This window comes from Dermacentor silvarum, chromosome 7 (genome assembly GCF_013339745.2).
Source record: "Dermacentor silvarum isolate Dsil-2018 chromosome 7, BIME_Dsil_1.4, whole genome shotgun sequence".
Taxonomy (NCBI): domain Eukaryota; kingdom Metazoa; phylum Arthropoda; class Arachnida; order Ixodida; family Ixodidae; genus Dermacentor; species Dermacentor silvarum.
The window spans coordinates 15881614-15909292 of NC_051160.1; the positions used below are offsets into that span (position 1 = coordinate 15881614).

The following is a 27679-nucleotide window of genomic DNA, read 5'->3' on the forward strand; positions in this document are numbered from 1 at the left end:
TTGCCCATGCGCAGTGATCTACCCTTCTTTTCTTTCTTTTTTCTTTTGGTATATATGTGTTCCTTTCTGAATAAAGAATTCAGTCGTCAGTCAGCGCTTGTGTGTGTCTCCCTGCTTGTCTTCCTGTGGTGGGTTTTTTTTTTTTTTTTTTTTTTTTTGCGCTGTTCACCTACCGAGTACGTACCGACTAGCCCAAGCCGTTCTACGGTCTTACAATTTATTTCGAAATGATTACTTTTCGTTTGCGAACCACGCGCTGTAATAACCACGCCCACGGCAAGTTCTTTTATATTACGATTACGAAAACAGATACGCGCACTAAACTCGTACACAGTGGCCAGAATAGCCATGGCCATATCGACAAGCTCAAGAACGAGCACCTCAACAGGACGATATAATCGAAACACTACCCCCGCTCAAGAGCTGTATAATAACTAGAAACCAAAAGGCAGGTAAATAGAAACACTTCACTCAACAACGGATACCAGTCCGGTGGGAAGTCATTTTGATCGTAAGAGCCTCTCAACTGCAGAATTATTCGACCTAATGCGCTCTTGAAGAAACAATCAATTCGGCACTTGTGGTGTAACGTGCTAAGTTTCCATAGGCTGTGCAAACACGATTACCGAACATGTCAAAATGACTAACATCAGCCACGTGATGTACTGACACGACGAGTGCGTAAAATGGCGTTTTATTCTCGCCTGAAAGACGCCGTTTATGTAAAGTGCACACTGAAACACGGCCTGTTAAAGCGGGCACTTTCGCGTCTTCGATTAGTTGTAGTCCATGTGGTGAACCGGACTGCCGAAAACCATAAAACAATGTTTCAATTAGCTGCAAAGGGGGCCATTTTTATTTCGGGAAATTCTCCAGATAGCTTTGCACCACGGCAGTTCCATAGGAGCGACGGAACAGTATAAGCATGTTACGCGGCTCGTCAATTTGCGCCTTGCAGCTTCGGAAGTTCCGAACGCCATGTGCGAAAGTGAGAAAGCAGATATATTTGTGTGCGCGTGGTTTCTTATGTGACAGCTGTCAGAGGTAATGTCAGTGAATGGGAGGTCTGCACACAACGTAAATATGATGTCAACACAGCGTATAGGGCGCCAACGCGCTGTGGAGTGCTTGCGCAAACACATTTGTCACACAAAACGAGGGTTCCCCTCGGCTGTCGCCATTACAACTCGTTCGTAATAAAGAATCTCGTCTAATGTTTTTTTCTTTCTTTCTCTTGCTCACTTTCAGATAGGTTAGACGGGTCAACAAATGGCCTTTGCATTAATTACACAATGCAAAGGGTCATTTTCGCGGTTTATGCCTCAAATAAATTCGTGCAAGCCTTTTGTTCAAGTGCATTCTCTGCGCCGATGTATGCCCCCGTTGTAACGCCATCTTTAGTGCAATTTAAAATGGCGCAACTCAAAACAAGGACACTATTCATCAGTTTCGTCTTCTTCAGTTACCTTCCCCATCAGGAACCTCTAACGTTCACTTCAACCGGTAATTCTGGATCTTTCGGTACTCAACCGTTGAGGGAGAGGCGAGGCCGTAGAAGTTATCTGGCGTCAAGGTGTAATGCCATTAATTATGTCTAACGGCAATAACTTTTACTGAATATATCAGGTGAGGGCGGCGTTGTTGGACATGAAGTTACACTGTAGTCGGAAGCATCTACTTTAGAGCCACCTCTAATGAGCAGTGAAGTAACAAAAGTCACGTCATATACAGACGCCCGAATAATAATTACCCCGTTCACGCGGGTACTTAATTCCGATCGCGATCAAATTTCTAGATCACGATTGGCTTCTCTTCCGCAGCTCGCGCAAATGATCCAATCGCGACGGAGAAAAGCGATCCCGATCGGCCTCCATCGCGAAAAAGAAAAGGTGTCCCGAGCGGCCATTGCATAACAATAGCACCTCCTCCCAAACCCGCACGCTACAACTTGTTGCGCCACCTCCGTCTACGTAGGGTCCTTCCCACTCACGTAATATACGGCCTATTTGCAAGTTACAGACGCCAACAATTTATCTAAGAGCGTTCGCAGGAAACAAAGTCGACGGCTTTCTTCGCACGTGCCATTCTGGGGCTACCTGCGCGGCGACGCACGGTTGAATGCACAAAAGCGAAAGGGCGAGGGGGGTCGTGCGCCACACACGCCAGGCAGCTGCCACCGCATCTTCACCACCGGGCGCAGCGGCGCTGAGCCAAAAACATCTGCCGAGGGGGCCATCACCCTCCCCAGCGGGCCGCGCTGGCTGCCTTGCAACACAAGCGATGCAGAACGCCGCCCGAACCAGACCAAACAAGCCCGGCGAAGAGGACAGATGCGACACCGGCAGGGGGGCACTGCCGAGCGCGCGGAAGCCGAAATGGCCGCAGTGTTTATACGATGCTGCCGCATCCTGGCCTTCGCGCGAGGTCTTTTGGCAGCTTCCTCGATAAGTGACCCGTACGCCAAATAACGCGCAGACCTTGACGACGCGGCCAACAGACGCGAGCACACTTTGTCAAATGAACGTAGTCTACTATGAAGCATACGCACACAAGACGCGCGGGGCTTCGAGCGAGTTGTTGTAACAGGCGCGGGCGGACAATTAAAGGGCCCCCAAGGTCAATTCCGCATCCGAGCAGCTGAGAAGACGCGGCAAAGAACCGCACACGAAGAAAGTGCCGTCGAAGCAGACGGCGGTGTGGGAAACAGAAAGAAAAATAAATTCCGTTCTCGAGGCGCGCCGGTCCGGCACGAAATGTCGCTCAACCGGTTGGAGCCGACGGCGACGAGACGACTGAGCAGCTAGGAAAGCGCGCAGATGCACCGGAAAAAAGTCCTGCCGTAGTCTCCGACGCTTGCGGGAACTGACGGGGATGATGCCACACGGAAAAGCTTATGTCAACGGCCGGCTCGTAACAGAGTCGTTGCCGCCGAACAATGACGCGCGCTTTGTTTTAAACTAGCGAGCCTATGGAAATGACGCTGCTTGAGGCGCCTTCCTTCAGGTGAGCTGTCAAACTCGAGAAGACACCGCTCGGCGCTTTCCGAGCGAAAGTCTTCGTAACAACGGACAGCTTTGAAAGACAGAGAAGCAACGCACCTTTTGCGCCTTGCACATGGATCCCAGGGCTTGGACGTCGTGACTGGCATGTCGTCCGTCCTGAAGGCAGAGCACGCAAGCGGCGACCTTGCACACCATGCAGTACATGCTGAGCGCCTCTTCGGTGTGATCGGTGCACTTTGAATCCCGACCTCCCAGCGAGCGGGCGCGAAGAATTTTCTTCCCTTGCTGGGGTTCCAGTAGCGTGTGCTTGGCCAGCGGTCCCCGAGCCGGGTGACAGTTTTCGCGACACGACTCACAGTAGAACACCTCACACTGGTCGCACATCACCGATGCCTCCCGCGGTCTATCGGCCTCGCACAACTGACAGGCCACGGGTAGGCGCCGCGTCTCGCCGTACTTATCCACAATATTCTGCAGCGCTCGGTTGCGGGACAAGTTGTGCGCACCATTTTCGTCGAAGTACACGAGCTTGTGGCACTCGGGGCAAGCGAGGGACAGAAGAGCGACACCGCTGTGAAGCAGCGGCGGGAACAGAACACCTTGTAGATTCGGAGTTCCCACGTAAGAACTCGGTCGGCTGGTGCAGACAACGCCACTGTCCGTCTCGCTGAGCAGGCTCACCTTGTCGCCGTCGGGGTAATCCGCTGTGGTCCCGATCTCAGACGGCCCGACCAGGCCGCTGTTGCTGCTGTTGCCACTGTCTTCCGAAGACGAAGTGGAATTCGCGACGTGAGCAGTTGTTGGCGCGTTGGCCGGCTGCTGTGCGTTCAATGCACAGTTGAGGCACAGCGAGTGCGCGCACGGAAGCAACACCGGATTGGAGTAGAAGTGCTTGCACGCGGGACATTTGAGTTCCTCCTCCATGGCGCCAGCGGCAGAGGCCCATCACAAACGCATACCGAAAGCGCGGTCGGAGAGAACTGAAGAGAGCGGGCGGGAACGCACGCTCTCGCAGACGGATCGCACGCGGCGCGCCGGGAGAGCAAGCCCTCTGCGCACGCGCGAGCGTCGTCACGTGACTATTTTGCTCACGTGACCAACGTGGAGTGCGTTCGATTCTGTTACAAATGTGTGTTATAGGCGCTCTGCCTAATGACTACGCTGGCCTCCAGGAAAGCTCTGTTTCCTAAGCATATGACGTCACTCGCTGCGTTTGAGAAAGATCGTTTTAGCGCGTACGATATCAATACGCACCGACATGGCCGCGCCCAGTTTGTGCCGCTTGAAGCGCCGACTGTTTTACGAGGCAGTTGTTTCAAACATTTACGCGCTACGTGCGGCAAATTTATTACCATGGGCATGCACCGTTCAAACGTCGAGATGCATGTGTTTATTCAGGTGGGTACTAACTGAACTAGGGCTTTTATGTAGCGTGCGATTGCCGCTTCAGGTGGTTGACTGACTCCTGGGAGGCAATCAAGCTGCGTACACTGATAATCGCCCGATATGTCCTTGGAGGAAAAAAAGAAAGAAAAGAAACAAAATCTAGAGGGGCTGAGAAATCGGGCAGATGCTTGCCTGGGGACGCATTCAGACGAGCATCATGTTCATCACGTGCAGTGTTCGAAGTTTTCTCATGTTGCGTAATTTACGCTTTAGCGGAGTGCTTAATAGAGATGTTCGTTTCTATTCACAACTTTCTAGCGAATCGGCGAAACCACAAAAAGAGTACGACGTGGTCATCGTCGGCGGAGGCATTGTTGGAGTGGCGACTGCAAGAGAATTGTCGTTGCGGCATCCGAAACTCAGGCTTGCTGTTGTAGAAAAGGAAAACAAACTCGGTAAGCACTGCATTGTTAATCGGGATCATCTCATTTTGCCACTAGCCCCTGTAACTGTCGCTGCTTCGATGTCCAACGGCAGCCTCTGCGAAGTGTATACGTGTTCGAAATGGTGCCAATATTCCCAAGAGAGCAAACAGTTTCGGAGCGTGGTATCGTCCCCAATCAATAATAAAAAAAAAAATTACGCGAGTGCTACTACACGCAGAGTTTATGCGACAGCCTGTACGAGGTTCGCCATGCTGTCTCTCGTACACGTGAATTGTCTGTCTTCGCCTTTTTGCCATCTCTTCTGTTCCAGTCTGTTCCAGCATAGCCAACAGAGAAAAATCCTTATTACTTCCCTTGCTCTTTCTTTCTCCTCCCATTGAAGTTTCTCCACACGTTCAGCTAGAAAGAACCCATCTTTGCTGTTGATATTTTATCAGGCAAACGTGTTTTCACCAAGGCAGACAAGCTATCTTGTCAGAATATAACACATTCCTCAGGCTTTTCCCGCATTCTCTCTATTTGCTAATTCTCACGTTCAAGCTCAGTGGTTGTTTTGCCAGCGTTCCCACCATCCGAGCTTGTGCTTTTGTTATTCTTACTGCTATGCAAGATGCCCAGTGCCATCCAAGAATTTCAGCAGTGTCTGTGTCACTGTTTTCACCTGCGCCTCATCTCTGTGATCCACTAAACAATATGCATATAGCACTGCCCAAAGTTACCCTTTTAAAACCTGATTTCTTTTTTTTTTTTTTTTTAGAAGAAGAAAAACATTCGAATTGCACTTAGAAATACTTGCCAGGTGAAAAGATCCGAGATCAGTCTCACATAATTTTCTATCCAAAGTGACATTTGCACGCTCATTTAAAGAAAACTGAAACAGGCGTCTAGCACAGACCAGTGCTTTTATATTCACATGTTTTCACACTGAACATGAACTGATCCTCATGCATCGCATCCACCCGACACTACACACCTACAACTGCCCGATCTGCGTCATGCCAGACACTCTGGCTCATTTACTACTCGAGTGCCCGTGTGCACCCCGAAGACCCCGTTACCAAGCCTATAACGACCGAAGACGTGAACCTCCTCACTGAGACGTGGGAGGCCAAGATCTCCACCCCGGCCCTGGACGACCAACAACGTCTTGTCGCCAGAGTCCGGGATGCTATCGCGGCCAGAGGATTCCTGGGATGAGGGACCCTCCCACCTAGAGTGATCCACAGCTCTAACGCTCGGGAACACTGTCTCGAAAATTAAAATTTATTTCATCATCATCATCACACTGAACAAACTCATGCTTGGCAGGTGAGCCGTCACGCATCTTGTGGCAGTCTGTAAAGCAGTCTGTACTGCACAGATGGTTACCTCAATTTATGCACCTGAATGGAATATACTGCATGAGTTTTTTGCACTGTTCACCCTCGTTGGAAGCACCGTGCGCAATGCGTTGTTTTCTCAGTCGGAGACAGCAGCGCATTGATGCATTCCTGCTGGATGACCACACATGATGTTAAGATCAAGGTTTATCTTGCTTAAGTGTACTGTTTGGATTTATGAGCTGAGATTTGGTACATTGCGAAATCATGATAGCAGGCTAGAAGCATTTAGGCGGCACTTTTTATGTAGCATGGCTATATAAGATTCAGTGGGCATCATCACCAGTGTGGCTTCCCTTGTAATATTGTAAGAGGCATATCTCGCTTTCTGCTAATGTTAAACGGTACTAATGTTTTAAACAGTGATTAAAAGACATGAGTATTCTCCATTTACATGCAGAGGGCATCGGTAGTGCAGGTACTGTCCTGGCTGCAATTCCTGATCCAGGCAACCCTCTTCCCCGAGGGCTATCTTAGAGGGGCACAAGTTGTTATAACCAAGGCAAGAGCAGGGTACGCCATGACACGTGACATCACATTATGGCACGGGTGATGGCAATGCAATGACTACGACTACTTGCAATCACCTACGCAAGTGAAATGCTATGCATGGTTAGGGAGGTACCTCCAAACATTCATCACCTTGTGTGGGAATGCAAAGGACTCGAGACATTCTGAGAAATGTACTGGCCTAAGGAGGTGACGTCATCGTTTCAGTAGTGGGTCCAACTACGGATCAACGTCAAAGAGACACTTATCTAACTATAGAGCTTCGTGTATGAAGCGTCCATGGTGAGCCATACTTAGCTCCATGATCCGCTTTCCCGAGTGGGCCTAGAGCCACCATTTAAATTATATGTAATTATCTCTCTCCGTTTGTTTGCATGCTACAGCGGCTCACCAGAGTGGCCACAACAGCGGAGTCATCCATGCTGGCATTTATTACGCTCCCGGATCACTGAAGGCCAAGCTGTGTGTGCGAGGACTGGAGCTTTCCTACAAGTATTTCGACGAGCACAAGATACCTTACAAGAAATGTGGAAAAGTGAGAAAAAAAACTTCGTTCATAGTCAACTAATCACTTGGCACAGTTTAGAGGTCAAAAACAGTTAACTTCTGGAGGTTGGTGTACCATCTTTGCTTATCTCCTTTTGCTGTGAAAGTTTGGCGAAAATGACTTTGCTTTCTTTAGTGCTGCACACGCACCACTAAGAAATCATTTGGGATAGACTAAGGAAGTATCGCAACCACATAGCTGTGCCTCAGAATATGGTGGCATGTACCTACAGAATAGGCCGGTCACAATTTTTAACTATACCTTTGTCTCCACAACTCCATGCAGTGCAGTGAACACTGTGGGTCGCCTTAGCCAACTAGAAGAAGCACTCCTCAATTCTCTGCCACTGATTGTCTTCAGCACAATGTCAGCTCAATGGTACAGCTTCACGGGGAATTTGTAGTGCACTGTGGGCGAGCCTTCCTCCCTTTACTGGAGCACGCGGCTGGCTCTCATTTGACGCAAATGACAAGGGACAGTGGTAGATGACATAAACAAGGACTGGTTCGCAATTGAAATTTATTTGGGAAGAACAGTGGATAAATAACAGGAAATCAATCACACATGTTGTGAGCTGGAAAAAAAGAGATAATGCGAGTTGCAAGGCATAAATTACATTATCAGCAGTCAAGATACGCAACTTCTTTTTTTTGCAGAGGACAACTACAGGCTTACTAGAACAGACATGCTCATTCTTTTTCTATGATATACCTTCATGATAAGGTGTGCACCTTCAACTTTGTGACGATAGAGAGTTTGTTTTCCCACTGTTCTTCTAAAATAAACTTTAGTTGCGAGCTGGCGCTTGTTTTCGTCATCTTCCACTGTCTCGTGTTGTTTGTGCTGTTCACTTTCCTGCAAAGATGTGCCAACTTGCCCAGCTAGCAATTCTAGCCTTTCCTAAAGCACAGCATGGGGTTGCTTAGGTGGAGTACAGTTTGGTTTTGCTGACGACAGTACACAAAGTGAACATAACAAAATCATAACCGAGCCTATCATCTCAAGCTATTTGCCATCTTCTAAGCACTTGTCACAAATTTATCACTTTTAGCGAGAATAGTGAAGCTACCCGAGGGAGAATGGCTTGATCTTTTTTATTTGCAACCATATGAACAAAAATTTGCAGATTCGACATATTTGTTTCAGTTCAGGCCACGCAAAGCTTAAGTTAAAGCGGTCAATTTAATGATGTACAGCCAACGGTGATGCATACAATTTCGTGGTGACAGGTGTACGCACAGAAAAGTATGACGCACATCAAACAACATTTGGGGATTCTGTACCTCTTGTGTTCACAGTAGGAAATGTCCATCCTGGAGGATTGGCCAAGAATGGCACATTCCCGGCGGCACATACCGAGTGGCTGAATTGAAGAACTTGTGAAATATAATTAACCAAACTATTAAATGATCGGTTTGCTTTGGATATACCTCTGAGGTTACCTTATATCTTCATGTTTTATGTAGAAATCGTACGTGCTGGGACGTGCCCACGCTGGAGGATTGGCCGAGAACCCATTGGTACACACACCGAGTTGCTAAATCGCAGAAAATAAAGTAAATCAAAGAATTCCTTGAATATAATTCACCTTTCCATTCACGGATCAGTGTGCATTATGGATAGCCTGTTAGCCGGCAATATATGAGCAGGTTTTATGTAGGAAGTTATTTTTTTGCTACGCAGAACAGAGCTGGACAGACGGGTTCGGCATATAAGGTTTGCACGAGCCACTTCGTGGATACCTTCACATAGCCATTGCATATGTTTCCACAAATATATTTAGCAGGACAGTGGCCACAGTCAGGAAAGCCTGCTGAAACCAGAGAAAGCATAGGGAAAATAAATTATGTTTATAAGTGAAATGTCGAAATAATAAGGAAAAGGGATATCAAAGTGGACAAAAAGGCAACTTGCCCGCGAGTAGGAGCCAGACCCACATCTTCCACATTATGTGTGCGGTGTGTTACTAATTCAGCTGCCGTGAGGACTATCCAACCGTTTACTTTCTTGGGCATTTGTTTGTGTACTATATTAGCCAGCACCACTCATACACAAGGCAGCAGATGTAGAACATCCCTCTTTTAACCGCAGGCATCACCTAGTGCGTGTCACCCTCCTTGATTATTCTAACATGCCTCTCTTTTATGGTTTGCCTTTACCTCTGCTATGCTGTTGGCATAGAAAGAAGCAAGTCTTTTTGGCCTTTATAAACTTCGTCACTCAGAGTAGGCTTCCAAACATTGGCCATAAAATGAATAGAATAAGTCAACTTTGGTGGCTCTGCATGTGAGTTCGCTTGACATGCGCAAGTGAAACTTTCTTCTTTGCAGCTTATCGTGGCTGTCGACCCGGAGGAAGTTCCAGCGATTGGATGCTTTGGAAGAGAGAGCCATCAAGAACGGTGTGAAGGACTTGAAGAGGCTAGATTCCCAAGGAATTAAAAGTGTGGAGCCAAACTGCACAGTACGTTGAGACACAGCATGTCACTTGCGGGTTAAAGTCTGACTTCGCGGGGATTTATTGCGCAGGTGTCATTACAAATTGTTTTAAGCAGCCAATGTGAAGTCTGCTATGTTGGTTTGAGCATGATCATGTCTATTAGCTAATAATAGATTTACTACTTTGTGGTAAGTGCGAGTGATAGAGTTATGTTTGTCAGTGAACAACACAACTTTCAGCAGCACACAGCCTTCTGGCTAGAAAGAGATCAACTTACAAACTCTAAGAGTACATTTTATAGTAATGTTCAAAGCTTACTTTGAAGGGACTTTAAATAAATATACAAGTGAAGCTCTATTAGTAAATTATTAGTTTATTATTTATTTATTGAAAAATTACTGTGACCCAATAATTTGGCCCATGCAGGAGGGGCTACAATAGCAGCATTATAAAGCGAATGACAGAAGAACAATATTTACATAAATATAACAAATAAAACATGTAAACTATTGGCACAAAATTTCAAGCAACAAACAGTTTTAAAAAGCACATAAATATTGTTTAATTTCTCTTGCTCGATGTGACAACACACTCAAGAAGTGAGTCTCAATCTTCATGTGTATGAAACTAAGTTTAAAGCTGTTAGTCCTTGCAAATATAGAACAGCAAATATATAGAATATAGTCCTTGCAAATTTATAGAACTGTGCCACACATGCTTTTCCTGGAGGCTACAGCAACTGAATAGGTCTGTTACAAATAAGCGACATTGGTAGCACCTTTTATATGGCAAAACTGCAGTCATCGATGGCAGAAAAGCAAGATTCTGTTCCTGCTTCATCAGAATTTGCAGCTCCCAAGGAAAAATACATTGCCCGCAGAACAGTGTCAGCAGAAAAGACTACATTTGCTTGCATTGATGCAGATGCGGTTGGCTGACTTCCCACCTTCCTGTAGGGTAACAAATGTACCGACAAAGACAACTGCTGCATGTGGTAACCATGCTGCAGGAAGCAGACTGCCATGGTCTTAGCATTTGGAGAATGCCACATTGTACTAGAAGGTATACAGTTCGAACAGATATCATGCTTACATCATCCGGGCATATCGGACCTATAAACAGTCTCTTTTGTTGTCATTAGGTATGTGGCGTTGCTCCATCATGGAGTGTTCTGTGTCAGCAAAATGCATCATGAGGGTTGACTGTGCTCTCAGCAGAGAAAGCGCACAGGGGACAGGCCAGGTGTGAAAATTCGGTTCTTAGAGCATTTATAGCCACGGTTTGTCTACCAGCAACAGCAAACGTTGCTTCAGGAATGATATAAGCCTGATGAGTACCAAGAGACACCTTGCCATCTTTCATACATTTGCATGAAACAGCATGCTCAGAACTCTTGAATTGTTGGAAGGAACTTTTTTTTTATTCTTCTTTACTTGCCATGAAAAGTCTCGCTTGAACCTGATAATTAGTACTAACTTTTGTATAATTAACACTTGAATAAAACGGAGGCCTTAATTTGGGAGCACCGCGTTACATGTGCACACGAACGATTAAAACTACGGCAGTTCCAGCCTGAGCTTAGCAGATGACAAAAGCCTGTTTTTAGGTGGGTGTTCATGCGCACCTTTTGATAATAGAGTTTCCAACAACTATATTTAGAGGGAACTCTGGCACTGCGATATTTCAGCCACCATGGGAATGATGGGAAGTACGTGGATTTTTCTGATCTTTGTTCTTGGGCTTCCTACGTTCCTGTGGCTTCGTTTATTACGCTTTATTTGCCTTCATTGGCCTAATAAAGCAATCTACACTTATAAATGCAGAGGACAATGAGACTCTGCAAACACGCATAATCGCTGCTATTTGCAGTGTTTCCACTTATCCATGCGTTCGCGGCATAATGGTTTCAAGATCATGCTTCTGTGCTAGATGTCCTGTGTTCCGAGTCCTACCGTCGGACAATTTTAATAATGTTTATTTAATTATTAATAGTTAAAGCAGGGCTGTTAAGCCATGCCGGCTTACCAGCCCAGCTTGTAGCTCCTGTAGACCCTATAGCGCCACAGTTCCTTCTAGTAATTATATGAAACTCTAAGCTTTCGATATCATTGTTTGAAAATCCAGCTGACACACTTGCAGAAAAGTATATCTGAGACAATGCATGACATGCAATTGTATTTGACTGAGGTTGTTGCCCGATAGCATTTATCCGCATCATTGGACGAAGCTAGGATGTCGAATTCATGCACTACCAATAGCAGCAGCAAAGAAAGAAGTGTCTTCTGTGAGCCAGGTTAATAATTTGCATTCCACTTTCCTGACTATGACAGTCAACTAACGTATGGAGGTACGTTGAGCCCTTCGTGATGGGGATCATAGCTAATAGTAATGATCGGGCACATGAGTGCTCCTAACAGCGTTGCCACTGATCGTGCATGAGGCGAATAAATACCAGTAACATTTGGCAGGAACAGTAGTGATCTACTCGTGTGACTATTCTCTTCAGTCCCGTTTCTGAACAACCACTGTTTCATGTACATTACTGCAGGCTTTGCTGCTGCTTGATCACGTTGTTGTGGTCACTTCTCTGCATGCAGGGCTTGCAGGCACTGTGGTCCCCACACACGGGTATCGTTGACTGGGGAGAGGTGACGCAGTCATACGGTCGGGACTTCATCGGCCAAGGTGGAGATGTCCTCCTGAATTTCCCTGTCCGTGCAATAGAGACCGTGGCCGAGAGCCAGTCCACCACAGGGGGCCTCACACACCCTGTTAGGGTGGTCAGTGACAAGAAGGTACAGCAGAAAAAAGCAGTGTAGGGCAAAATATGTGAAGTTCCTGGCACGCGGAAGGCAATTTGCTGTGTGCCAACCATTCCACTATTATAAAACAACTGCCCAGAGAACTAATCACCCAGATATTACCAAAGGCATGCATTGATGATTCACAAATGGTGTGTCATGTGTACGGTGTTGTCATTGTTATGTCATTGTGTGGACACCATTGTCGTTGCTTCAGTACCTGCGTCACACTAAGTTGCATGCATTTATATTTGATGACCTTTTCTTTTTTCTTTTTTTAAGTACCTACATCTGCCTTGCACAAGTTGTTCAAGCAAGAAAGCTTGCACAGCAAACCTTTGGAAAGCTTGTGGAAATGTATTGTGTATGATTGTGGGAATGATTGTGGGAGTACCAGAGACTATATGGATCTCCGCACTGGCCAAAAAGACCTGTTACAAGACCTGTATCTCTAACTCGATCATGGTGTCGGCAGACATGAGAGAGGCGCTTCGCAAACTTCATTATTGGCCTATCTCAAAAAGTTTAGCTGTTGTTGCTTTACAAAGGACAATACGTCGTGTGACAGCCGCGCTTTGTGCAGCACTTGAATAAATGGATACTTCCCTGTGGCCCTCTTAGAGCACATCCGTTTAGCCATCTCTGCTCTTGAGCTACCTCATTTCACAACGTGTTCATTCACTGTGTATCAGTTTTCTTAAGTACATATCCAGGTACACTCTTGTTAGTAGCATGGCACATACATAGTCCCAGAGGTTCTGAAAAGCACCATAAAGAAGTTGAATGCTCAAATAAGGCACCTTCTATCACTTCAGAGTCTGTTGCTTTTTGGGTAAACGCTATAGATTTACCATACCATGCCTTTTTTTTTTTTTTTTTAATAATAGAGTATTCTTGCCGAGCTGGTTCCTTGCAAATGTTACCATTACTGTTACCACTTTTCCCTGACTGTGCATGCATGAGCAACCTTGTAAATGCAGTCAGCAGCAAGCAGTAACATTGTAATGGCAATGCTATGCTGAAATACTCTTAGTATTAGGGGTTGAAAAAGTAATAATTGAGGTTGTGAAAAACAATACATTTACAGTAGTAGTTGTACAATCAGGTGAAATACATTATATACGTTAACTTGCTAGCTAACTAAGCACACTACAAAATGTATTCGAAGTTGCTTAAGATGATAGCCTGCAATGATCCATCTGCAAAGTGATACTTTCTCGTAAAGCTTGGTTCAAGCTACACGAAACACTCGTCAGTAGATCTGATGAGTTTGTATAAGCTTGTAAATACTTATCCATAGCTTTCTGTAGTGCACAAATGGGTGTTGTGATATGCTTTATGAAACTAACAAATTTCGTTTGAGTTGAAACATCATTTTTGGGGTTTATGGTGTTACGCATTTTGGTGTTACACATTTATGGTGTTACGCAATTACAGGCAGTCCGCTGTCGCTACGTCGTTACCTGTGGTGGCCTCTACTCGGACAAATTGGCAGCACTTTCGGGCTGCAACCCAGAGCCAAAGATAGTTCCATTTCGTGGGGAGTACCTTCTTCTCAGGCCAGAGAAAGCAGATTTGGTACGAGGAAACATCTACCCGGTGAGTTTTCTTTCATGTCTGTTTATGTCTCTTTGAATCTTGTAGTGCTTGTAGCCAGCACTGTGCTGCTGGTATTGTGTGCGCATGGTTTTAGCTTTGCTTTAAATAATTTTAAGATGTACTTCATCACGAACTTACCGTTCAAAGTTGCACTAGTCATACACACACATCACGCAGTAATCTAGCTAAAACAGAAAAAGGTCTTGTACAGTTACAATATTACCATGTTGTAGTGACGCTGAAGAACCAACACTGCCAAAACTGTGGTTTAAGAATCTAACTCTTCATTGGGCAGATCTGTGCCGAGAAAGGCAAGCAACACTGAAATTGCAACCATAGTGGCGAGTACATTCATTGGTCGCTGAAATCTTGACTGACAGGTTAATGCATGTACCGTATCACTGTCAGCGGCATAGGCAGAGGTGGGTTTGGAAGGTTCATTGTATTATTTGTTTGCATGTGGCAGACCACTTGGGCTGCTTACAACCACCTCAGGAGGGTGCCCTGTAGGTTGTCAATAGTTCTGTCGCAATGCTTTTATTGTGATAGCAATTATATGGACACTCCAAAGCTTATTTCTGCCGTTGGCGTCAGCGTCGCCGTCGCCGTGAGGTTCCGTATGACGTCAATGGCGATGAAATCGTCGCTGCGCCCCGGACGCTGTATGTGCGAGTGAAAAGGAGCGAGGGATGTGCGCTTTCACGGGGAGCTAACGCACGTCGGCGAGCAAACACGCGTTCTGCGCCGTGCTCCCTGAAGGGCTGAAGAATTGAGCGTCTCTTTCCTCCTTTACAATCACCATATATAGAGAGCAAACGCGGCTTCTTCCGTCGGGCGAAAGGCCGTGGCGGGACGGGAGGGAGGGAGGGGAGGCGACGTTTAGCTGCGGCACCAAATGCATATTGTAAGGCAGCAGCACAGCTGTTGTCTAGTCGCCTTTATTTGGCTGAGCCACGCGCTGAACGAAGACGACGCGCCCAGTGATGATGATTATGTACAGGTGAAGAAGATGAAGGATTAATATTTTGCTCACACTAATTACCCCCTCGCGCGGAAGCGGCCAACCTGGTCGCTGGTTATAGCGGTGCGGTACGTCGTTGGAATGGCTTTAGGCGCGAAACGTGGACAATTTCTGTGCCACAGTAGCGGCCATCGGAAGGTGTGACAGTGGGAGTGACGCGGTAGTTCACTGGCGAAGTTTGCTCTACAACAGTGTAGGGCCCTATAAAATGCGACTGAAACTTTTCGCACAGGCCAGGAACTCGAGTGGGTGTCCACAATAACACTTCATCGCCGGGACTGAACTGAACGACGCGGTGAAATGCATCGTAGCGAGTCTTCCGATCCTGTTGACTTGCCTCGGTGTTGAGGCGGGCGCGATGGCGACATGCGGCAAGGCGAGATATTAACTGCTCACTCACTGACGCCGACGATTTCATGGGGGCATCAAAAAAGAGAGACGTCGAGGAGAGAGGTCGGTTGACGCCCGTAAACTAGAAAGAATGGTGAGTAGCCAGTAGTGCGCTGTGCAGCGGTGTTGTAGGCAAAAGTCACGAATGGCAGGATGGTATCCCAGTTGGTGTGGTCAGCGTTGATGTACATGGAGATCATGTCAGAGAGAGTTCGATGGAAGCGCTCCGTGAGGCCATTAGTCTGAGGATGGTAGCTGGTAGTCGTCTTATGGATGGTGTTACATGTGCGGACGACGTCCTCGAGTAGCTTCGACAGAAACGCCTTGCCACGGTCACTCAAAAGGATGCGTGGCGCTCCATGTCGTAGAAAGATGGCTTCCAGGAAGAAAGTCGCAATCTCCTCCGCGGATCCTGAAGGTGGCGCAGCTGTTTCGGCGTAGCTGGTCAAGTGGTCAACTGCAGTGACGACCCATCTCTTGCCGCTAGCTGATAATGGCAGCGGTCCGTAGAGGTCAATCCCGATGACTGCGAATGGAGCGTCAGGACAGGGAAGAGGTTGCAGCAGTCCAGCCGGAGGTGAAGTGGGCCGTTTGCGGTGCTGGCAGAGCGAGCAAGAAGCGACGTATTTCGCTACGCAGGTGGCAAGTCCCAATGGTTATACTCACTCACCCGGTCATAGTTCTCCAGCCAGTCCTCGACGTCGTCGCGCGGGAGACCAGAAAATATAGTGGGGTCACGCTGCGGGGTGGTAACGGTCCATACGGAGGCGGCTGGTTGGGGGGCAGCGGGGGTGATGCCGGAGGCGCCGGGTTGCGGTACTTGGGTCATGGCAGTGGACAGTCGGAGCAAACGGCGACCCGAACGAAGCTCCAGTGGAACTTGACGTCGTAGAGGTCTAGGGGATCGAAAGCAATCTCCACCACTTTGTAAGGCAGCAGCACAGCTGTTGTCTAGTCGCCTTTATTTGGCTGAGCCACGCGCTGAACGAAGACGACGCGCCCAGTGATGATGATTATGTACAGGTGAAGAAGATGAAGGATTAATATTTTGCTCACAATATTTATATAAAAACGTCGCGAGGGGAGAAGGTGGGTAAGATTTCCAACGCTGCTCGACGAGTGTCCCATTCTGATCTCGTCGAAAAATTCCGAGCTGCCCCCAGATGCACCGGCAACAGTCACCAATGCCGCGCGCGTCGGTGCGAACGCGGGCAAAACGCCGACGGCGTCGACAACAGTTCTGCGCGTTGCCTGGTGCTGCTGCATGTGGAAGTTTATACAGCTGATAAAACTACTATCCTTACTCCGTATAGCTCTCTACTAACTTGCTATCGCAATTGATGCTTCGCCTTTCGGGTGAAACTGTGACTTATAAGCAAAGCTTTCTTCAACTCTTTCCCTCACTTTGCAGTTGCTGGCAGCTGGCAGCCGCTGTCTTGCCGTTGTACGAAAGCTTTGACCACTGTTTATGTGCCACTGGATGTGTGCCTAAATAGACAACTTGGGCCACTGAATATGTGCAGCTTGGCATGTGCCACTGGGTAGCTGACTGGATAGACGAGCAGAACAAGAGGCAAGAAGTGATGAAGTCAGCAGTAGAAAATTGAAGAAGTCAGCTACAGAGCACTGAAAAAGTCACCGTCAAGAGTAGCCGAGTGGGGAAAAAGAAGTGAAGTGAACAGAATGGGACAGAATGTGCATTTAGTGAGCAGCGTTTAGCTACGGAGAAGTCAAGAAGTGAAACGTTTCAGTAAACGTCAAGAAAGCTTCGCCTATAACTGTTTGCCACATGTGCGTAGAATCTGTAGATGTTTTGTTTTGTTTTTGAGATGGGGAAGGGGATGAGCACTCAATCCCGCATGCTTTGTAGCTCAACTTGCTGTGTATGCTTTGCATTGCCGATACGCACGTGTATGTTTCACTCGCCTAATTGCAGGGCAAGGGGTCCAAGGGCCAGGCGCTGGCACGGGGGCATCTGTCATGAAAGTGCATACATGAGATCTAGTGCTGGACAGAAAATCATCTGCCAGGTTAAAACATGATTAAACTCAAAACAAGAAACTTCCAACGTTACGTTAAACTCAAAATGTCAGAAGCTTTATGTTTTCATTTGATCAGCGACACACAAATCTTTGATTCAAGAGGTGCAAGCATGAGGACATGGGCTGCTTGGAATTCTTTCTCACACTCGCTGAAGAAGGAGTGTCCAAATGTCACGTGTGGCCTCTCTCACTGAAAAGTTTACCTTTAAATGTGGGTCCACAGGCAAGACAACCAGCACTGCGTAGAGATAACCGCAGCCTCTGACTGTGTAATTTGAATGTGCAAGTTCAAATGTAACCTCTTTGAATGTGTAAGTTATACAGTTAAACCTGCTTATAACGAACCTCCATATAACGATTTCCTGGATATAACAAAGTTTTTCTATTCCCCGCCATTACTCCGTAGAAGCACATGTATTTGAGACCTCTACGTAACGAAGTGGCAGCAGGAGACCCCCTCGATATAACGAATTTCCCCCTCCAACAACCTGGAGATGTCGCCCCAAATATTGTCATTTTTGCGCGAGCGGCAACCGGAAGCACCTTGTCCGCCGCGACGAAATGCGAAGCGAGCGCACGTGTGCGAGGCGGGCCTGCATCCCTCGACCCGGCGATCTTGCCGCCGCGGGCGTGACCTTTCCCCCTCCCTTCATTCAAACCTGATCCTGCCGCTTGCTGCAGCTGGCCTAGCCCGCCAAGCCGGCACTCTCTCCTTTTCCAGTTGATGTTGCCGACGCGCTGGTACACGCTGTGACACATTACACTCGATGAGCGCGGACACGCGCTGTCAAACGCTGGCGGCATGTGGAAGCGCCGCTGGAGAAGCGAGCGAAGTGACCTTCGTGCTGTTGTCTATCGCTTCAACGCAAACTGAGCGCCAAGAACACACAGCACGCACAAAGCTACGAGCCGCCGACGCACCTACACTACTCTGCTAGACTCTGCCCCAACACAGATCGCTTTCAAGATACGGCCCGCGCAGTACGCAGTTGATGCCAGAGTACAGTACAACGCTGCCCCGCTATCCCTCCCCCCTCGCTCGCTCGCTGGTGCCTCTAGCACAACGGAAGAGGGCGCGCTTCCTCCCTGCTTTTCTTGCGCGCGCGAGATTAGACACGGTCGTCGGCTCCCCTCGCACGTTTTCACTCGCACATACAGCATACGGCACGCGGCGACTGCGTTTTCGCCCTTGTAGTTTATGCGGTTATCTATAAGCCAAAACCAATTTTAGGGCCACAATGCGTCATAGACACCATCTTTATACTACTTCTTTTACTTTTTCTACTTCATACTTTTTCTCGCGGAAACCGAAAATACGTCATAGTTATCGCCCCCGGCATTTTGGGCGGCCAATGCCATCGTCAAGCCACCAAGCCCAGCGACGTGAAAAGTCAAAATGGCCGCTCGGGTCGGCGCGGGGTGGCAGTTCGCAGCGTATGATGCGGGGAACGGTCCCACAGTTGCGACGCAACAGCGGGGTTACCAATGCATTGGGTTCTATGGGAGCTGTGCCAGGACCGGCCAAAAACGAACAGCCAGGAAAACACAGCCCCCGGGAACATAACAGCGGGGTTCTACTGTAACACTATACGACGCTACAACACCATCGTGATGCTCGCTCTTCGTTTCCGATGCCTCGCGCTTGTGCGAAGCGACACGCGTCCACGCATCCGGTACCCGGTGTGACATTCCAAGGATGAGTGCTTCGACGAAAACGGAAAACGGGTGCGCGTTACAATTGAGGACGCGTTAGAATCGAGTAAATACGGTAAGCGTTTCTTTTTCGAATTTTTGTGCCGAACCTGCATATAACGAAATACTCTTTGCAACGAAGTTTTTCGGGAATTTGTCAATTTCGTTATATCCAGGTTTAACTGTAGCATCTTCGGCTGGTCATCTTGTAGCGATCTAGACCGCTCTCGTGAGCAGCATTGTTTTCAACTGGTCGAAAGAGAGCACATGCCTTGCATTCAGCTGGTTCCTTTTAATCGCTCTGCTCCTGTGTCGAACGCTCTCAGCACTCCAAGCCCTGTCGTTGAAGCCATCGTTGAGATTACGAGCGTTTCCCGCCACGTCATCATAACACAGTTTTGCCGCTGTTGGCAATGGTCCATCTTTAACCTAGGCCACTGGCGCGTCCACCGCTTTTTCTCGGCAGTGCCGGGAGCTTTGGCTGGGTAAAATCGGGCGTTTGCTTTGCTCACGTGGTTTGGCCTCAGCCATTACCTCCTATGAGAGCGAGTGACAGTTGTATGAGCTTGTGTGCTTGTTCTCTGCCTCCGAGTTCGAGGAACACCGGATCTGCCCGACTCTGATTTCGAGGATGGAGGCGACCAGTCGAAGACATCATCAGTGTATTGCAGCACACTACATTTTTCGTTAAGGTCTGAATCAGTTTGTTTAAATTTTCATGTTATTTTTATATTGACTTACCGTTTTAGGGTATGATATGCTCTTATTTATACTTGAATGAATCTCACCTAACCTTGAGACAGGGATTCAGATACATTAATGCAACATATCTTTGTAAAGCTCGAAGTGTGTATAATGTAATTCAATTCAGTGAATTTTCTTTCCAGGTTCCAGATCCACGTTTTCCTTTTCTTGGTGTACACTACACACCGAGAATGGATGGCAGTGTCCTTCTGGGGCCAAATGCTGTGCTCGCTTTCCGGAGAGAGGGCTATGGCTACTTCGACATCAACATACCGGAGCTTGTGGATGCACTGACCTTCAGGTTAGTGCCTGGACACATCATTTAGTTACCAATTTATAAACAAATCATGTTGTCATGAAAGACATACTTTCTGCTAAAAGGACACAGAAGAAAGTGCTGAGATGAAGGTTCTTGGTAAGATGCTAGAATCGGACCACACATTAGTTAATGGAAGCGTACTATATAAGAAAGAAAAACTCTACTTGTATAAGTGATACATCACTTCTGTTATATCAATAGGAGACGCGATTTTTCTACCGCTAGTTTTCTCAAGTGTTGCTGCATTGTTGGGGTATCTGTAAATAAAAAGAAATATAAATTTTTTTCACAAAAGGCTTCTTGTTCTTGCACTTCGAGTGATTAGCTTCCAGAAGCTGTGAGGGGCAGGGTGGCACGCGCACCTGCTTCTACTCTGGTCGTGGCTGTGCATGGCTCTGCTGAACGTGGTTGCACACATCCTATCTTGGAAGTATAGTCTGGGGTGGGTTCGAAGGCCAACCAACCTGAGATAGCTGATGGCTTCGCATGTGCTGTGTTCTCATGCACCTAGTTCCCGTTGAAGCGAAAGGCTGCACGGAGGGTCATTTGCTCGCTGGTGCTGCCTCTCTTCATCACGCCAGCGTTCTGACAGTGAGTGACTGTGGTCCCCGAGTGAGATGTGTTCATATATGCCTATGCACGCGTGACACTGTGCTTGTTAATTAGGTTAGTAAGTGAAGGTTTACAACAGTTTTACAGCTCATAAATTTACTAACCGTACTGCGTCTAGCTGTCTAATGATTTGCTGTCACAATCCATGGTTCGCCTTTTGGGCGAAACTGCAAACTTTTATGTGTGAGTAGCTTACTCTCCCCCACCCTTAAAGAGGGAGGAAAAGGTCAGTAGGCGGACACACAGTGTGGCGTAGGTCAAATAAAAAATATAATAACAATAACAATTTTAAAAAATGCAGTAGATGGGCCGGAAATGACATGGGGAGGGACTGACAAGGGAAGTTTGGAGTTATGAGAGTAAAGGCGAACAAAAGTGAACAAGTGTATCTTAATATGAAAATCAGACGCACTGGATTGGCCGCACTTACCCGCATCTGTAAACTATTTCCTGATTCCGGCTGTTATCTCCACTTCTGGACAGAACCCAAAACCAGTAACCCCCATTGTTCGCCTTTACTCTCATAACTGCGAGCTTCCCTTCGTCCCACCCAGAGGTTTGTAATGTGGGGGTAGACGTGCTTGTAATCAAGGCCAGAGCAGGATATGCTATGACAGACAAGATAATCATCTTATGGAAGTGGCGAAGGCAACACGATGATTCAAACCACCTACATTAACAGCTGCAAGTGAAATGTTATACATGCACAATAAAGGTAACTCGAAGCTTGTGTAATATTGTGTTGGAATGCACAGGTCTAAGGACATTTCTGAACAAATCCGGCTCAGTGCGGTAGCATCCTTTGGGGATTGCGTCTTGCCATAGGCTATAATGAAAAAGGTACTTAAATCACTATAAAGCTTTGCATGGAGAGCTTTCATAGTGAGCTATTCTACTTATCCCTTCGCCTTACCCCCTTCCTCAAATAGGCCTCCAGCTGTCAAATAAACATTACTACTAGTATTATGATTTGTGCAGCGGCATTTGCCACCTCAGCATCCGCACCTAAGGAGTTTGTCATACACCAAGGTTATTCCTCTTTTGAAAGCCACTTGATTGCACTATTTTTCAGAAATCATATACCAATCCTAGTCAGAATGCGTGCTTAGAATGAATTTTAGCCACAACTGCAGCAGAAACGGAAATGTGTCAGTCACTTTTGTCCACCTTTAACACAAAATAAATTACATTATTTGTCTCCCTCCAAAGTCATACAATCCATAATGGAAATTGGGTCACCACTGACATGGAGTTGAATTAGTAAGGAAAATTTGAATGAAAGGGTACTATGTTAGCCTGTTTCTCACGTGCATATTCATTTTACTTCAATTAATGCTTTGCAGCAAAATATTTGGCGACTAGGTTTGGCAAAATGTTTGGCACTGTGTTTCTTTCATCTTTATTACCCTGGCTCCTTCTGTCTTTTTTGACCTGCTTTTCGAGACTACTTGGGCTACTTACTGTTCCAATATGAAAGGGGGCACAGGCAGATGTAGTTCTTGAATTCACCTTCATTGGTTCAGAAATCATATAATCTCAAGCTTTCCTAAGTTCTAATTTTACCAGAACTCTGTTTTCTTTGAACATGACACATTTCTGTTGCCAGTCATTATTTTTTGTGCTTGCATTGCAATGACCTGTGTATCGCCACCTTTAGCATTCTGTGTACTTTGTGACACTTGCTGCCTACTTTTATTTTCCGTGAGCCTTTGCATTTAAAGTGCACTTCCTGAAGTGTCAAAGCGTTCTTTTCCCCCACCCCTCTCTACAATGCGGCAAAGCCTTGAAGGGTATTATAGGTGAATAAATAGATAAATAAATTTATGGTGTAGGCCACATCTGTATGTAGCATTTACATTGCAAAAGTCAGCCTCACTGATCAGTCATGCACCATTCTCCTAGTGTTTTCTCAAGACAAGATTCCAAAGAAAATAAAAAGATGTCTCTAAATGTATTACCTGACACATGTCCAAATGAAACACCCTTGTTAATCCTCAACTTTAGAAAAATATGCTTGACCCTTGACTGTGTAAGCATGGTGCTTCATTGTGAGCTCATGTAGTTTAGCTTGAAATTGTATTTCCTGTTTCTTACTTATCATTGTACTCTGATTGCCAGGCATATATTCATCAATTTAACCTTTTTTTTTCTTTTTTTTTTCTTGCAAAAGGGGTTTTCAAAAGCTGGTCGGTCGCAACATCTCCTATGCGTGGCAGGAGCTCTATCGGGGTGTCTACATCAGGGCTCAGGTAAAGCAGCTGCAAAAGTACATCCCACAACTGCAGTTCTCAGATGTCTCACGGTAAGTTATTTTTCACTTACTGCTAGTCTGCAGATGTTGGTTGAATGAACATCTTCAAAACTCATGCATTTAGCCAATTACACCTTACACATAATCAGTGCAGCTTCAAGTGCACTGGACTCTTACACGAGAAGTAACACAACGAAATTTTTATTAAGTACTCTATATTCTAATTAGGTACTGCCAAGGCTTGGGCGAGATTGATGAAGCCTTCTTTGCCCCCCTTCATCACTCCCCCCCTTTTGATGTGCAATCGAACCCACTTATAATCATTTGTAGGTTGCAGGAGGAAGACCCTCATGATACACTAGTTCAATAAAATTTTAATTTTTTTTTTATTTATTTGACATTACCTGCAGCGCCTTTGTTGGCATTATTGCAGGGGGCACAAACATTCATAAAATAAATGCGCAGTCTTGCGGCCAACCAAATTTCTCTAGTTTGTTTCTCTAGTTCATTTGACAGTGTTCGAACATTTTGTGGTGCGCACATATTTTATATGTGGAGAAGAAAGCTCAATATCTTGAATTTAATGTATCAAACATCTGACAATTCAAACCGGAGGCAAGATTACGAGTGCTAATGCCTGTGCTCAAGTTGTGTCCTATGCTAAGGTTGCTGACAGATAAATTTCCTGTCTATTGCGCCAGTGCGGTCAATGCTCCAAGCATGGCACACTGTGTGGCTGGAGAGGCAAAGAAAAGCTTCTACTAGTAGAGTACAGAAATTGGAACAACAAACGCTGAAGGGGTGGATGTGGTTTAGGATTTTGAGACAGGGACTTACATGTGGGAGAGCTGGAACCATGATTTAAACCTGCACAGGAAGAGGCACATGCATTCGTAAGCGTGTTTTTTCCAGGCATTAGCATGAACATCATGAGAACATTCAGAGATGTCTGCGAAGTTCATTGGAGGCTACACTAGATTACGAGTAAACTGAAAACTGGAATTGTGCTGTCAGCAGTGTTCTTGCGTACGAAGACAGTGGTGGCTCTCTTCGTACACGAGAACGCACACATGATTTGCTTCAGTCATGCACCAACTGACAAGCAGCCAGAGCAAATCTCCATTAGGCAACCCCTGTGCACCCGCTGAACCAGCATAAAAGAAACTGGGGCGCGCATGTGCTCTCGCATACTCATGCTACACAATGTGACAAATCTCATAGTGGCTTATATTTCCTAATTACTTCTTATTTATTTTAATTGTACCGGCCAGTTGTGGGTATGTGGCATTGTATGAAAAATCATCGCCATCATTATCAACATGCGGATGCCCTTCGGGCCCAATCCCCCGTTGTGGTATGTGCCATGGTATGGAAATCATAATCATCATCAACCTGCGGCGATCATCTCAAAGAGCTAGTATGTGGCCTAGTGTGGAAATCATCGTCATAACGAGTATGCGTACACACTCCTTGGCCGATCCTCTGTTGTGGGTATGTGCCATAGCAGGAAATCGTAATCATGATCAACATGTGCAAGTCATCTCAAAGAGCTAGTACTTGGTGGTACGATGGGTACCACCTTCTTCTTATCCAATCATTCGTTGTGTATATGCGCCATAGTATGGAAATCATCATAATCAACACGCGGACACGCTTCTTGGTTGATACCCTGTTCTGGGTATGTGCCATAGTATGGAAACCATTATAATCATCAACACGCAGCTATTATCTCAAAGAGCCAGTTAGTGGCACAATATCTGCCGCCGCTTCTTCGCCAATCCCTGGTTGTGGGTATTTGCCCATATAGTATGCAAATCGTCATCATAATCAACATGTGGCGACCATCTAAAGGAGTTGGTTGGTGTTGGCACAAGAAAAGAATACGTGCGTTTGTGGCGTAATGGTTAGAGCAGCGAGCTGCTGTGCTGGTTGGTCAGATGCGCTTTTTTTTAAAGAGGTTGATTCTACTCGGCAACAAGCCGACCAGCAACCGACAGACAAACCGACCAACTGACTGACAGACTGCTGACCGACCCAGGCCAAACCATGGGATGGTAGGCAAAGGAAGCTTCACTTTAAAAAAATTATCTGGTAGATACGACTAGGTTTTACCAGTCACTGCACAAAAAAGAACCATACATATGCATCGAAGCACGTGTAGGCGAGGTAATATGCGCCAGTCACTGTCTTAGCTCTCTGGTTAGTTCGATTTCACCGGCATCTTTTTCTGTTGGAACCAAATTCTGGGGAAAAAAGAATTTGGCATATCTTTCTCATTTTATTATTTACTCGTTGTTGTTTAAACCAGAAACATTGAACCCTGCATGTAGTCTTCAAACAACCATTGTATGTCAGCACTTGCAAAGGAAGGGGCTAGCATCCACCACTCCTATACTCATTTGCATGTCTGCTCCGGGTGTCTCCTTCAGTGATTACTGGCAGCTGACTGAGGTGTGTGCTGTACCAGGACTTGTGGACTTTATGTACCTATACAAAACTTCACTTCCAGCCACTGGTGATTATAGTGATTGTTAATGAAATATTAAATAGTGCAAGAAATAGACTTTGTTTATGGCTGTCTGCTTCTGGACTTTGTTTAATTTTATACAGGACATGTGGGGTGGTTGTGCATAGCACTAACTATCTGAGGTCACAATGATTATAGTCACGAGTTTGAAGGAACATTGTCTGGTCAGGTAAAAGCATAATCAAAAATGCATTTGTTGTAGTCACTGTGTAGTCATGAACTCCCATAACTTTTACCAGAAAGTAGTCGTAGCTCGTTCTTTTGACTGTGTACTATTCTAATACAATGTTAAGAGCACTTATTTAAGTGTGCATACTCATTTTCTGATAAAAGTCATCAAGCAAATGACATTTGGCATTTTTTACAAACACTCAGGCAACTATTTGTTCTTTCAGGGGCCCCTCTGGTGTGAGAGCTCAAGCCTTGGATCGGGATGGAAACCTAGTGGACGACTTTGTTTTTGACAGTGGCGAAGGCGAACTAGCCAAACGCACCTTGCATGTTCGGAATGCCCCGTCCCCAGCAGCCACATCATCTCTTGCTATTGCTGAAATGGTTGCTGACAAAGTGCAAGAAACATTCCAACTGTGATAAGACGGTAGAATTCATTGTGACTGATTCTGTTACAGTCTGTGACGTTGCAGCTCATTTGATGTCTAGTGAACATTTAAAGGGGCCCTGAAACACTTTTGGAACTATTAAAAAAACTTTGCCGATCTGTTAGCGAAGCTCTTGTGAACATGTGAGCCAGATATTATTGCACTGGATGCAGCAGGGAATTTACAATCTCGTGTCAAAAGAAGTAAAGAGTTGCTTGCTCTCGCACTTCAATTGTCAGTTATCGAAAGCATTTGGCGGACCAATGCTATTGGCTGATTTTGTGGTCGTAAGAGCATTATTAGTAATATATAATTGCTAATTTTGAGTTTAATGTATGTGTCTGCGATCTCAAGAAGACAGAAAAATCATTTCATCTTTGCACTACGCATTTCATCCAAAATGGCAGCGGCGTGCGTGTAGCGTTCTACCGCGGCCACTACAGGATGCCGTGGCAAGTCCTTTTGCCACTGTGACACTCAACTTTTCGCCGGGGCTCTGCCTTCTTGGCTTCTCCGCTGTGTTGCTTCCAGCATGCTAGTGGGCTAGTGGAGATGAAATGAGAGAAAGTTGGGTATAGGTGCGATAACTGTAGTTAAAGGATTCGAAAAACTTTTGCAGCATGAGATTCATAGAATGACCTACTTTAATAGTGAAGCCATTCTATGATTAGTTAAAGAAGTGTTTCAGGGCCCCTTTAAGGGGACACTAGAGAGAGAACACTGGATCAATTTAGATTGATAAAGTATTCTTTCAAACATCTAGGTATGTTCAATACTTTCGTGGTAAGAGGCTTATAAGTAGGAGAGATAATGAAGGCAATACTTCCATTTTTCGAATTTCGGGCCGATACCCCATCGCCATTAAATCAGTGTGATGTGACGGAATATATTTTCTAGTACTTTGGCCATTGTATAGTGCAGTAAAATGTTTCAGAACTTTCCAAGTTCACGGCGTCATAGCGAGTTGCTGTGGGAATTTTGAGGTGGCGTTGCCACCCATCTTTTATTTCTGCGTCTTTTCTGGTGTGTTATCCCTCCTCTCAAACTAAGGGTCTTGTGTTCTTCCCCCCCCCCCCCTCCCACCCCCATTGTAGAAGGGTAATGTATTAATACAGCTCAAATTATTTTTCTCTTTAGTGTCCCTTTAATGTAGGAAGTCGTGAAGAACATGCATTGTTGACTAATCATTTCAAGAACTGTAATTACCACCAGTCATTGTTTTCTAGTCGTGATGTTATTCCTATATTTTAGAAAATAAAGCACTACTTTTTCTGCCTAACTGTCATTGTTTTCTAGTTGTGATGTTCTTCCTCTATTTTTGAAAATAAAGCACTAATCTTGCCGCCCTACAGTCATTGTCTTATTAGTCACAC

At 46.0% G+C, this 27679-nt stretch overlaps 2 protein-coding genes across 2 annotated transcripts in view; one reads left to right on the forward strand and one right to left on the reverse strand.

Moving 5' to 3' along the window:
- LOC119457593 (E3 ubiquitin-protein ligase TRIM9) overlaps positions 1–4016 on the reverse strand; it is a 209808-nt gene extending 205792 nt beyond the window's left edge. The window contains exon 1 of the mRNA XM_037719205.2: positions 3099–4016. Coding sequence (XP_037575133.1) covers positions 3099–3926 — 828 coding nt within the window. The 5' untranslated portion in view covers positions 3927–4016. The remainder of the gene's footprint in view (positions 1–3098) is intronic.
- A 154-nt stretch (positions 4017–4170) lies between these two features.
- Positions 4171–27647, forward strand: LOC119457594 (L-2-hydroxyglutarate dehydrogenase, mitochondrial-like). The gene is given in 10 exon segments (XM_037719206.2): positions 4171–4400; positions 4707–4843; positions 7107–7258; positions 9601–9633; positions 9635–9733; positions 12307–12504; positions 13948–14109; positions 20142–20299; positions 23100–23231; positions 26103–27647. Coding segments are annotated over 10 exon segments (1407 nt in total). The 5' UTR covers positions 4171–4260; the 3' UTR covers positions 26299–27647.
- Positions 27648–27679: the final 32 nt, after the last annotated feature.